Here is a 13,594-nt window from a genome sequence, read left to right as displayed (position 1 = left end):
ACTGAATATTATCAAAGTGAAGCAGGTGCCTCTGCTGCTGGCGCTGCACCCTGTGCTTCCTTCCCTCGGTAAATAGAAGCTGTAATTCAGTGGGCTCACGCTGGTGTGTTAGGGAGAAGCATCTCCCCTCTGGATCTGAAAGCGCACCCACAGATGTGCAGTGCCTCTACTGCTCTCTTGAATACAAGAAAAACCCCTGCGGAAGAGAAACAGGCAAGCTTGGCAATTTTTGGAATTGGGGATAGACAAAGTTGGATGGATTTCTCTTTAAAGAGTAACAGGGCCACATTCTTGGTACGGTTCCCATGAGATATAGCACCAGGGCTTGCATTCCTCCGTTGTCTCAACACGTCGGAGGGTTACACAGCCCAGGCTCTGCCAGAGATGTCCTTTGAGGACTGTGAAGTCTAATGAAATCTGCTGTGATGAATTACGTGAGCTCATACCTGCAGATATGGAGGAGTTTCTCCCTTCCCTTCCCCCTCCTGCCCGGCGGGGAGCTCTGCTGCCTGGGAAAGTTTGCTTCCATCCATTTTCCCCAGCACTGCCGGCGTCTGCGGGATGGGGAGCAAGGCAGTGCCTAGGATGTAAGGAGCTGGGTGCGATGGGCTTGTCCTGCTCAGGGTTTGGCGTAACTGAAGACCCAGGTCTTGCTTCATTTTGGCTTGTCCTGCTCAGGGTTTGGCATAACGGAAGACCCAGGTCTTGCCTCATTTTGGTTTTCAAAATGGTGTTGGTTGGACCTCCTGCCCCACCGTAAGGCCAGTGCAGGAGATGGCCGTAGGAGGTGGTCGATGCAGGAGGTGAATGTCCAAAGCACCCCACCAATTTGTCCAGGGGGGTTGTGAGCTGAACTCCCACCCTTTGGAGGAGCTTCAGGCAAACCCTTGTTTATTGGCATGGACAGTGATGGATGGATTGGTGCCTCCTGGTGACCCAAGGGAGGACTTGGCTGGCCTTCTGCCTCCGTCAGCCGCCGGCTCTACCTGCGCTGGGCTCTGTCAGCCCGGTCAGAGCAGACACAGGCTCCTCGTTAGCAAAAAGGCAGAGCAGAGCAGATCAGATCAGGCTGCCTTCCCTGGCTCTGGGGCCTCTTCTCCTTGTTTCGCCTGCCCCCAGCTGGCAGCTGGGAGCTTCGTCTGGAGAGGGAACCCCACAAAATCCCCAAGCAAAGAGGGATGCAGGGAGCTGGGCACCCCTTCTGCACCCTAGCCTGCCTAAGCTTGCTGTCTGAGAGCCTGGCGCTGCTGGGCATCTGCCCACAGCTGGCAGGGCATGGAGGTCCCACCGCTGCGGGCACCGAGGGGACGCCCCTGAGAGCGCTCCCACCGCAGGGTGCTGATCCCTCGTCATCCCGCCCGGGGAGGAAGGAGGCCGAGCAGTAACCCCTTGGCAAAGGGCGCTGAACGCAAGCCAGGAGGCTGCAAGGCCAAGTCTTACTTCCTCCAGTCCCTGCTATTCATATTATCGTACTGTTTGTGCCATTTACCTAATTAAATCTGCCAGTGTTTCCTGGGGATGGCTGCTGAGTGCCCCCGAGGGGACAACTCTGGGCTGGGGGGACAGGCGCATCCCGCTCCCGCAGCCCCTGTCCCCTTTCTGGTGGCTGTCAGAATCCCAGGATCAGTCCCCGGGATGGGTCCTGGGGTCAGCCTGTGTCCTGGCACCTCTGGACTGCTGCCGAAGGGGACCTGCCGGGGACAGAGGTCCTTGGTGCTGGGAAGGAGGGTGCAGGGTGGAGGTGCAGCCGGATTCACATCCCCTCTGTCTGGCACAAGCACTGCTCCAGCGGCTCCTCCTGCCTTCCCGGGGCAGAGACGTTTTGCTGAATGTCACCTGTCCCTTTGAATACAGACTGTGACCCCACGGCCAGCCCAGCATGCACCTTGAAATCCTGTATTTTCGACAGTGCAGCACGAAACTGTGCGTTACCCATCTGTACAGGTCTGTGCTGAGAGTGTCTGCTCCGGTCTGCCACCAAAAATGCCACCTGCCCTTGCAGGCGTGTCGGGTGGCTGATGTCAGGCAGACAAAGCGACAAGGTTGTCCTTTCCTGAAGGGCCTCCATCGTCTTCTGCAAAGCAGAGGGGACTGCTGGCGGCCTGAGCACTTGCTGCTTAACTGCACCCCACGTATGCACGGCCTGAGCCAGCAGCACCTTTCCTTAGGTGCTGTGAGAGCGCAGAGAATGTGTCTGGTTTTGGCGTGCTGCACAGTTGGGCTGAGGTTCTGCTGCCCCAGCATCCCTCCCAGCTGAAACACAGATTCAGCTCTTGACTGAATAACATCAGGGGACGATGCAAAATGCTGCTTGAGGTCAGAAATAAGACCAATGCTTCATGGTTTGTTTGCACCCAGCTGCTTTCTTGTTGTGTTTGTGTGACTACCTTCACTGGCTAAAATGCACCAACCCCATCTTCTTTTCCTCTTCTAACTGAGCACCATTTTTCTCCCCTTTCTTCCAGGGAACTCATTACAAAGCTGAAGTCCCACAGCAGTTTTTACAGCAGCTTGCCAGAGTACATCTGCAACCACAGCTCTGCTGTTCAGAACGACACTCTTTGCTGGAACGGACAAGAAGTTGTGGAGAGGTGAATCACATCTTCCTTTCCCTCCCTCTCCCCAGCACTGTTTATCTTGTGTTAACCAGGCACAGGAGTGGTCTGTGACCAGGACACTGCTCATTCCCTTAAGAAACCTGCAGAGCCGGTGTCCACCTGCACTGCAGCTCAGATGGATGTGCAAAGTCTGCGAGAAGTGGTTGCGTGCTGCCCTCCACTGAGTTTTCTGCACTCTGCTATGAAAACCCTGCAGCCATGAGTGCTTTCGGTCGGAGCGGGTTGGTAGTGGTGAGCCAGAGAGAGGAGAGCAGCAGCAGCTCAGCTCAGGGAGGGTGCACCACGGTGCCCGGAGTAGCAATGGGGGCATTGCCACCGTGCGCTGCGTTGGGGTGGGGATGTCTCCAGCCTGGCTCTGTGCAGCAGTAGCAGGACAGCATGGCTGGCATCCCCTGCCCCATCCAGGGAGTGACAAGGCAGACCACCTTGCTGGGTTTCTCCTTGGCCATGGCTCTGTGCTGGAGGAGGTCAGGACCGCTTTGGTCTGGTGGTGCCGCTGCTGCCATCTGACTGCATCCTTGCAACCGAGCCCCGGCTGTCCTTTCTGGATGGAGCCTTTCACACCAGGGTCCAGCTCATGCCCTGGCTGCTTTTCCCTGCCCCGCTCGCCAGTTCTGAGGATGTCCTGGTGGTAACTGTGAGGTTACTGAAGACAGGCAAATACAGGCTTCATAGCGTAAAGGGGAAGGAAGTGTTAATAGAAATGGAGCTTTTTCTTGCAAAAAATGCCCCTCGGGAATGTTAAAGAATGTGGAAATAGAACTTGGAAATGTTTTTTATAATTATACACAAATCTCTAATCACCCTACTTTGCAAAGCATCCTTTGCTATTAAGTAGTTTGCATAAGGGAAGAAATAGAAATAAAATCAGGAAGTGGTGAAATGTTGAGATATTAATTATGACTTCTTGATCAGTAACCTCGGGTGGTAATTAGCCTATACTTGCAATACTGACCTGAAACACTGAAGGGACCAAAATAGCATCAAACTATATTTTGAAAAAAATTGCTCAAGCGTCTTAAGATCACACGCTTAATAAAAATGTACGTACTTTGCCTAAGGAAAAAAGTGTCCTCTATCTGGACTTATTTCTGGAAAATCTTGAGTTTCCATGCCTAAGTGAGAAGTTCAGTTGGAAAAAAAAGATAATTTCAGTGTTGTCTCACTGATTGTTAATTAAAACTTCTTAAACAGTGCCATAAACACTGCAGCTTTGCAGGGGAGGGCCTAGGGTGAGGTATTTGCTTATGACAGTTCACTGGGGTCATAGCCAGTGGTCCTCGTCCTGCTGATGCCACCGCTGGGTGAAGTGGCAGCAAATGGGAAGGTGCTGAGTCCAAATCCTTCCACAAATGTAAGTTCAGAGTTATTTGCAGATTAAACATGACTTTAGATGATAGCCTTCTTCAGCTTTCTGCTGAGAATACCAGTGGACCGTCATAGGCAGAGATGTCACCCTAGCTCCCCTGCTGCAATGCCGCAGCGTTGGTGGCACAATACGGCAGGTCACGCAGGTGCCACAGCACGCGGAGGGGCCAAGGCAGGGAGGGGATAAAGTGTGTGTGCGTGAAGGGGGCGCAAGATTTCAGCCCCTGGCTGTGAAGTTGAGGATTAACTCCTCTGCTGTGCTTGAAGAGAGCATGCCTTTCCACTCCTCCTTGCCCGCTCTGATCTATTGCACAGATGTCACCACCTCTGCCAGCTCCTATGAAATACTAATAACAGCTCCTTTGCAGACAGATGTTGGAGTTTTTTGCTGCAAGCAGAGAAGGGTGCTGAGAGTTAAACCCCCCATCTCCTCGCAGGGACATCAGTGGTGTCCTGGAGGGGGAAACTCTTGCTGGCTGGGCAAGGAAAGCAGTGTGGATGGTGGCTCACATGGAGGAGGAGGTTTGATGACTGTGATTTGACACTGTGAAGGCAGGGTGTTCAGGAAGGAGGGCAAATGGATGCACAAAATGGAAATAACTATTGCCCCTTAAAAGCATTGACTGCCTTCCCACCTTGTATTTTTAGCATCTGCAGCTGTAACCCTCCCAGGGTGACCGTCTCCCCTCCATAGGCTGAGAAAGTGTCTCATACCTGGTGGTGTTTCTGCTGATGAAACTACAGGGGGAACTCAGCTAAATAAAGCTGAACTAAGATAGTGGCCCAGGGTGCTCCTCTCCCAGGACCAATTTGCAGAATGTTTCAAATAGAAGCAAACATATAGTTAAAATGGTCTCTAAAGCCAATTGCGTTGCTTCACGTGGAGGTAAAACTGACTGCTTCACGTGCTTGGACTTCCCAGCATGGCATCTCTTTCAGAGAGTCTGGGAGGATTCCTGAAAATCAGGAGCATTTAAGGTAATGGTTCTCGAGTACCCTAAACCACCAGTTTCTTTATTTCAGTGTTTTCCCCAAGAGGGAGCCAAGCAGCTGTTCACCGCATACGAGCTCTTTCGCAAGCTGCTCTGAGAATGTGCATTATGTACTGGAGTGTTTCTGGCGTGACTACAGCAATTCTTCTGCTGGACTGGTGTGCACTTCTTGGTCATCAAACTCCTTCTTGCCACTTTTTGCAAAAAACTGGTGTTTTTTTGAATATCCAGCATTAATTTCAGGAAGCTGACCTGGTATTTGCCCCACACGTGTAACAGTTGCCAGAAAGAAAGGTCTGATTTTCTGGGTTTTGGGTATGTAAAATATACTTTATATCTTGATGTTTCCCTCTTGCTTTGTTGGATATTGGCTTTTGCAAATCAGATCTTCCTGACTGAAAGTTTGGCAGGCTGGACAGGAGGAGACGCTCATGCCTTGCACTTAACCTGCTGTGTGTGGTTGCTGTAGCTGGATACGTTTCACCTCAGGGCAGGATTGAGTCGTCTGAGCGCGGGCACCATGTGCAGCCTGAGACCCCTTCCAGATTCTGGGACATCCATAGGAAGATCTAAGACTACCCATATCCTTGTGGAGTGGCAGCCAGGGCTTGAGGGAGACACCTTGTGATTCCTACAGCAATATGAGGGGCCCATCCTAGGGATAGATTAGGAAGCACCTGCTGAAGCTGCTGAAAACTTTGCAGCATCAGGTGAAGACCAGGAGAGAGCGATGGTTGGGTGGATGCCATGTTTCCATGTGTTTCTATGTCTGGTGCTGCGCAGATGATGGATAAAACTGCTCAGGCATTGCTGTGTCAGTGAGCATCCATATGGGCATGTCTGGGCTTTGGTGGTGTTCTGTAGGGTTTGTGGCTATTTACCTCTCACATCTTTAATGCAGTACTCCAGTGTTAATTAAGTTAGAGAGGAGCCCTACTGGTTTATTCGTTTCCTGACCTCTCTGTCATGACAAAATTTGCTAGTTACTCTAAGCCCTTTTCCTATAACATGTTAAATCAAGCCTGGAATATAACTTCCCAGCCCCTTGCCAATGCACTCAAGTACTAGATAATACTGACAATGCGTATCCTACTATTTGACACAAACAGTCCCTTCTGCACCTTACGCTCCTCCTCTTGGGGTTCTTCTGAATCGGTATTTACTCTGTCCTGTTTATCCCAGTGCTTTGTTATCAGCAGGGAGTGACTGTGTCCCTCCTCCCTGTCGACTGGACATGCTCAATGCCTTTCCACTGGTCTCATTTCCCAGTCTGAGCCTTGAACCATCCTCTGTTTCCTCCTTGCCCTTAACTCCCTCTGCCTTGATTGAACGTGGCACGTTTGTCTGGGACTCTGATGCAATGCAGCTGGCTGGAGTATTTTATTGTGCTTTTCTCCTCACTCAACGAACCATTTCAGTGCAGTCCTGGGCGGACTCTACTTTGCTTGTCATGGTGATCGAGGTCCGACTCTGGGCTGTGTTCTTGTTTCATCCCTGGCTCTGAGATTTCCCACCCATGCAGCAGGGTTATGCTTGCAGTGGGTGTGCTCCTTGCCTGGTGCAGCCCCTTGCAAACCCCCTGAAATTAAGAGCTCTGAGGACCTACTTGACTGAGGGCTTTCTGCACCTTGGCTTGTGGTGGGGGTGACATGCAATGTGCTCTGCTGATAGGTCAGCATCACTCACCCTGCTTTGTGTATTCTAGCATTTTTAATATGATTCATCCCTCGTTTTCTTTTAGTGAGTCTTACTTTGTGGTCCTTTGTTCATCTCGTTTACTTCTCCAGGTTGGATCATCTAATGGTAAGAATTCATCCTCCTTCCTGAAGTTTGATCTGTGGGTTAACAGTTTGATCATCATCCCTTATGTGGATTTAGGACATGGTGCCTTGAAATAACAGCTTGCAAACAGTGTCAGCCATACAAGGAAGGTTGATTTTTCTGGTCATGCAGAGCAGTGCCTGTGTCTTTTGCTGTGCTGTTGCTGCGTGGTCGAAGAACATAAGCCCAAGTGGGAAGAAAAAATAAAAGGCAATACATTACTGCTTTTCACACTTTTCAAAAACGTATTGTGCTTTTATGGGATGCCACAAAGGTTTGCAGCAAAAGCCACACGTGTCACATTCCGCCACTTGCGAAGAGCTTGTTTGAGGGGTCGTGGTGCTTGGGTGTTCGTGGTAGCTGGGGACCAGACCTGCTGGATCTTCCTCTGTCTCTGTGCATCCCTGTGCACCTCTTTGCAGCTTTCCTGGGCTCAACTAATTGACAAGCACTTCCCTGAGATAGCAGAGAGCTGGACGTGCAGACAGGGTGGGTGTGCAACAGCTTAAACCTGCCTAAGTGAGGGTTGCCGTCATGCCCTTCCTTGCTTCTGTTTGTCTTCATGCCCCATCCTCCCACCTGCCCTCACGCTGGTGGTGGTGGGTGGTGAGAAGATGTTGTCCAGCCTCCTTTATCCTTATCTCCATCCAGAGACAAACCAGAGGGTGATTCTTATTACTGAAGTCCTCACTGAATAATTAGCTCATTTAAAGACTTCAGCTTAAGTCAAGTGGGTGTTGAGATATCAAACCCTTCTCAGTTTCTATGGGAGTTAGGCGTCTGAATCTCAAAGGTGATTTGAGCCTTATATATAGTATCAGGGTTTTGCAGCATTTAATACTAAAAGCCTATTAAAATCTAGATTCTCAGAGTTTAATAATCTGCTTACACGACTATACTCCTTTCAAGCTGTTCTGAATAGAATGACAGCAACATTTGCCCACTGCAAAACTTGTAAGCACATTAAGTATTACTGTTAGATACTGCAATTTCCAAATTTCTCAAGACAAACTTGTATGTTAATCTAAATCACCCGCATAACTCTTGTTCTCTTTACACCAATTCCAAATTACAATATTTTTAGCACCTTGCCAGATTCTCTTCTTCAAGCTAGAAGTCTCAGATTTCCCTGCTGTTGCCAATGGACTGTGGTTTGTTTTAATCATACAAATCATAAACAATGAAAGCACAATTGGAAGCAAGAGAGAAAAATGAGATTCTGTAATTGGAACAAAGGAAATTCCATGCCAGCAATAACCCTTTAGTTCATGAAGGGTTTGGTTATTTCTGGCAGTGCTGCAAAATATCTGATACAATGGAGTCCCCAAAGAGGGAAGCTGTATAACTTTTCAAGCACATAAACCACAGTTTTGTAGCAAATGTAAGCTATAATGAAAGGATGGTAGGCAAATTCAGTGGGTTATTGAGTGGCCATAATTGTTTCCAGAGTATTTCAGAAATGAAGATCATGAATCTTCCTCTATTAAGCCTGCTGCTTGGTCTCAGGTTTAGCCAATTTTTCCATAATCTATTTGTCTTGAACTTTACCCAGCTGAAGTTTGAATGGAGAGGGACTTCAGGCTGTCCTTTTATGCTACAAACTCCCATTGTATTGCCATGAATATTACAGTTTTTGCTGTTCTTTCTTAAAGTCCCATCTCCCAGAACCAGGTGATTACCTGAGACTTCAGGTTTATAACCAAACTCACATCTGCAGCACACATACCGGCTGTGGTGCATTGCGTAGGGTGGTTGGGAAGAGGCAGCCCTCCCCTTTGGCAGGGAACTGATACAGCAGGATCTCAGAGGACTCTTACGGTAGTGAGACCAGGCTGCAAGGTGTTGATATTCGGAAATCCAGCAGAAAATGGCTCCTTTTTATTTAGGTGCGAATGCTCCCCGCTGAGAGCGTTGGATCCTCCTGGTTCTTTTTGAAGAAGCTTGCTCAGAGCTGGTGGTGGTGTAAATTGACTGCAGCATTGCGAGCTCTGCAATGACTGCAAGCGCTCGCTGCGAGCAAGCAGCCGAGTGCACGTTGCAAGCCAGGAAGGCGCTGGAGAACCGCAGAGCCCACCTCTCTCCTGCCACCTGCACCCCCTGCATATGGTCAAGGGATGGTGGGACCATGCACCCCGTATGAAAGGAGACAGCTGGGGTGGACCTGCACTTGTCTGGCCCGTAACCCACGGCCAGCCTGTGTCTGGGCTGGGGTAATTGGTATCACTGACCAGGTATCTCTGGTATCATCGCTCTCACCGCTGATGTGAGACTGAGGTTGTCCCACAAACCTGAAAGGCAGCAGGGGCAGGGAGAGTAAAATGTTGGCATCGCCCCTGCGCCCACCTTTACTGACCCATGAAAATCAGCTGGAGATAAGACTTGGGTTCTCTCCAGGAGTGCATGAGAGAAACTTTTCTTTCCTGTCTCCCCTTTTTTGTATCTTTTTGCCTCCTGTGTGGTGAGGGCTCAGTGTCACCAGCCCACATGGCCTGTAGTAAGTCATGTCTTGAAACGCAGAGCAGCTTCAGGGGATTGCGGCTTCTGGAAATGCTGCTCTCTCAAGCTCGGTTATTAAGTCCTGTGCAATGAAACCTCTTCTCTTGTATTGTAGTCCTGCTTTGTAGCAGTCTGTGTTGTATTTGTCCCCGATCCGCTCCCTCAAACAAGTCTGATTCAGTGAACAGAGATAGTAGAGGAAGAGCCTGCAAGGGATAGAAGCTGCTTAAAATGTGGAGCTGCATTTGAATAAATACTTTGCAACTAGAAGGCAGGCATAAATTAATTGTTATTTGTATGACAAACTTACTTTCCTTTTTCTAAAAGGTGTAATTCTTTATGTTTGCCTTACAGGATTACTTTCTCTAAATCACACATTGGGCATTGCAGTTACTCATCTCTAAGCCTAGCAAGGCCAAGTAGGATGAACACACATTTTACATTCATTGCCATATATTTAAATTACATTTGTCATCTTGTCTTCCTTGCTCTGAAATGAAAGCCTGGAAAGAGCTGCCTTTGGACTGGAATGATCAAACATTCACAGGGGAGACATTTGTGGATGGTGGGAAGGAAAGGAGGGGAAAATCTCTTAATTTGACTGCATGCTTTAGCATTTATGGCTGGTGGATGAGAAGGATCAGGAAGGGTCTGTAGTTGTGCTATCCTCACAGAAGACCTCAGATCATGAGTGTTTTCATCAGGTGTTGCCTTTAAAGTAATTTTTAGCGAGGGCTGCTTATCAGCACATTTTACAATGTGACATTTGTCTTTGGAAAATACCATGTCCCCAGCAAGAGCCCATACCCAGGGAGCCCAGGCAAGGAGATGCTGCTGACTGACGTCAAGACACATCAAAGAAGAAAGTATTTTGGGCTTTGCTTATGAAGTGGAAGCCAGATAATGCTCATGTTGCAACACTGATACCCCTTCAGCGCAGGGACCCCCAGGGACCATGGGGTGGCCTTTAACCACTGTGCTTATTTGCTGTTCAATGCCGATACCACCGTAGTAGAGGTATGTGATGGGTTTCGTGGAGTGGCACAAGTGTCCTGCAGAAGGGGGTGTTTTATTGGCATATGTTGAAAGCAGCTGGAGATGGCTCTGAGATTTCTCCTTTTCTGCACTGTGGCTGGAGTACATGGGAGGAAGGTGACACTTTGCCTTTGCTTTGCAATGGGACCTGCGAGCCCACCAGCCCTGCAGCAGCTTGGTGGGACACAGGGGAGCCTTCATGGGGACTGCCCTGGGAGCCCCCTGCCCTCCAGCCCGGTGGGGGCTGCAAAGGCATCTCTCTGCCATAGTAAGGCCTGGCTGTTTGGCCCAGGCTGCAGGGAGGGGTGCCAGCTGCTTTTTCCAGCTTTTCTGGCATTTCAGGAATGCCCATCCCTCACTGAAGCTACATTTCAAAGCCTTTAACCCTTTGGTTGGCTGCATCCCGCATGCCTGAATGAGTGCCACCCCGGTCCTGGTGCTGGGGCAGAGAGGGGCACAGCCGAGGAGGAGCTGGTGTACCCCTGGAGCTGGTGTACCCCTCGTACCTGAGCACACCAGGAGGTCTCGGCTTAGCAGCGCAGGGGCAGTGTGTCCTGAAGCCCCCAAGCCATGCAGGAGCACGTCTCTGGCTGTTGGGATGTAGCATGTCCCCGTGCATCTGCTTCTTTGCGATTCATGCTCGAAGATGTGCAGCTTGCTGCTTCCAGTGACTGGTGTAATGATGCAGATGGTTCATTTTGGGCCTAGTACGTACCCTTGTACCTGGCCAGGGGGGAAGCACCAGGCGGTGGCTCTCTGCTTCTCCAGCATCACTGTTTTAGGGAGAGATCCCTCTGCAAGTGCTTTCAGGTTTGCCTCCTCCTCTGGTAGGCTTGTCCCCCCGGGGAGGGTGATCTGAGGTCCTCATCACCCCAGCAGAGCCTTCTGGAGAACAATTTCGGTCTTTGGACATGTAGTTCTAGTGTACTACTGCCGTAGTACTGTGTTCTTCCCTCCTGTGTGACATTGCGTAGGCTACAGAAATCCTCTCTGGCAGTTGTTGCGTGGATTTCAGAAGAAACGCCCACTCAAACCCAAGCTGTTGAGTTTCTTTGTATAAAACTGTTTAGGAGAGAGATTGTATTAATTTAGGTATGCTTGGTTCTGCTCTTGCTAAAACCTGTGGGAGATTTATCCTGCTAGTTAAATCTCTTAAACCACAGGAGACGTTTTAGCAATGTACTTTAAAGTTCCATCAGTGTTTTAAATTAAATTTACAGTGACATCAAAAATGGTAATTTCTTTGGCATCCAAAAAGTCACGTGTCTTGTGGATGTTTATGTTCAGTCGCCAGATGTGTTTGTTAGGTTGGCACGGTGGCATTAAGTGACTATGTGACAAATAAGCAGCGGGTTTAATGGTTCGCTGCTCCCAATGCCTTATCCCCCTGCAAAAAGTGAAGCCCAAGTATTTGCAGAGCCAGGCAGGTCTGTGCTTGCGGCAGCAGCCTCTTCCCACGAGATGGTGCTCGGAGCCTGCGGTCCCACCGGCCGTCTGTGCCAGGGAACCAGACCTCCTGGGCATGGGCTGCTGCAGGCTGGGATCCAGCCTGGTGCTCTCTGGCCCCACTTCTCCCAGTCACTTCGCTTTCAGCCTGCAACAAGCCTCTAATTGCATGTGTAGGTGCTTTTCTGAACTGGGAGCTATTGCGTCTCAGGTATAGCTGCGTTTTGTACTTCCCAGGATAAAGCCGCTATCAAAAAAAAAAAAAAAAAAAAGTGCATTTTGCGAAAGGTTGAGTCCTAACCGGAGGCCCCAGCATGGGGAAAGGTGTCTGGGTGGAGAACAGAGCTGCTGGAGCGGGTTCGGTACACCTGAGCAGCACCGTGCTGCAGCTGAAGCGCTGCGTGGTGGTTTGACTGTGCAGGCAACTGGCCCAGTGTTGAGGAGCTGGCGGGGCCTGGGAGACCCCAGCTGATGTCTCTGCTTTGCAGTGACGCTTCTCCTGTACCTGCACAAACTGTTTATGCCTGGAAACAGGAATATACATGGGCGTGTGCTCCTCTGTTAGAGGCACAAACACCTCCTTTCTCCCATCCTTCTTCGTCTGTCATTTCTTTCAGTGAAGCATCTCGTGGGGTCGTCAGCCCTGAGCTGAGCTGTGTTTGGGGAGTGCCCAGCACTGGGGACCTGTACATATAATTCCTGCTCTGAAAAAGCCTTGGAGTGGAAATCAGCCTCAGTCCTGTACTTTAAATGATGAGAACGTTTTGAATCAGGGGCAGATTGCTGCTGCACCAGTATAAACCTGGGGTTGCCTTTGCCTCCCCACATATCTGAGTTGGTCTCATTCCTAATTTAGAGTTGAAGTGGGGCCAACCCCCTGGGTATCCCCAAAACCCTCGGTGTGCCCTGGCAGCTGTTCTGGCTGAATGTCCCCATGCCTCTTGCTTTCTCCCCCAGTAAAGCATCCTCCCCAAGCTGGCCCCACGATCCTTCCCGTCTCCCTCCCCTCCTTTAAATCCCCGCTGAAGTCCCACTTCCTCCGCAAAGCCTCTGTGAAATGGGCCGACTGTCATCGCCTGAGCTCGCCCGGCAGCGTGGGGATGAAGGATTAGTGGGCAGCAGAGCGGGGAGCTGGCAGACAGGGAGACAGTCAATGGGGCTGGTGCTGGGAGTTGGGTAAGGACATGATGTGTAGGAGATGAATCGCAGAAAAGAATATTCGTCGTGTTTACCCAACGGCACCGGAAAAACAGACGTACGGCAGAGCAGACTGATGCTTGGCGTTATCTCAGCGATCTCGCTTTTGTAGGCTGTGCCGGGGTTTGGCAGCGTGCGCTCAGGCTGTCAGCTCTTGGAGATGAGGACTTGTTTTGTGCTTGTAGAGTACCACGGCCTGTCGTTGGGGCTGCAATGAACACCAACAACCCACAGCTCAAGAAGGCACCAGTGTGCTCTGTGCCACTGCTGTGGCTGCCAGCAGTCAGCGGTGGCAGCCGCTTGCTCCGGTCCTGAAGCCAAGTTTGAGGTTGGTGTGGACGCGCTTGTCTCGCGTCCTGAGCATCACGTGCTGTTACCCAGGTACCGAGTGTAGAAGCACGTTCCTCCAAAGGCAAGTGTGCAGCGATCCCTCTGTCCCTCTTCTCCTCGCTTTTATCACTCTGATAAACTTTGGCATTCCATGCGTTTGCAGCAGTGATTTTATATTTCTTTCCTAATTGCCGATGAGAAAGCTGAGCGCAGGCTTCACCGCCCTCCTGTGCAGAGCTGCCCTGGCAGCTCGGAGAGGGTCCCTGTGGAGAGCTGCATCTGGAGATCTTT

At 50.3% G+C, this 13,594-nt stretch overlaps 1 protein-coding gene across 1 annotated transcript in view; it reads left to right on the top strand.

Annotated features, from left to right (window-relative positions):
* Positions 1–13,594, top strand: part of GPC3 (glypican 3) — a 153,685-nt gene that overhangs the window by 92,756 nt on the left and 47,335 nt on the right. The window contains exon 5 of the mRNA XM_049828051.1: positions 2,466–2,591. Coding sequence (XP_049684008.1) covers positions 2,466–2,591 — 126 coding nt within the window. The remainder of the gene's footprint in view (positions 1–2,465; positions 2,592–13,594) is intronic.

Source organism: Accipiter gentilis, chromosome 24 (genome assembly GCF_929443795.1).
Source record: "Accipiter gentilis chromosome 24, bAccGen1.1, whole genome shotgun sequence".
NCBI lineage: Eukaryota > Metazoa > Chordata > Aves > Accipitriformes > Accipitridae > Astur > Astur gentilis.
This window is presented reverse-complemented; position numbering and strand designations above follow the sequence as displayed.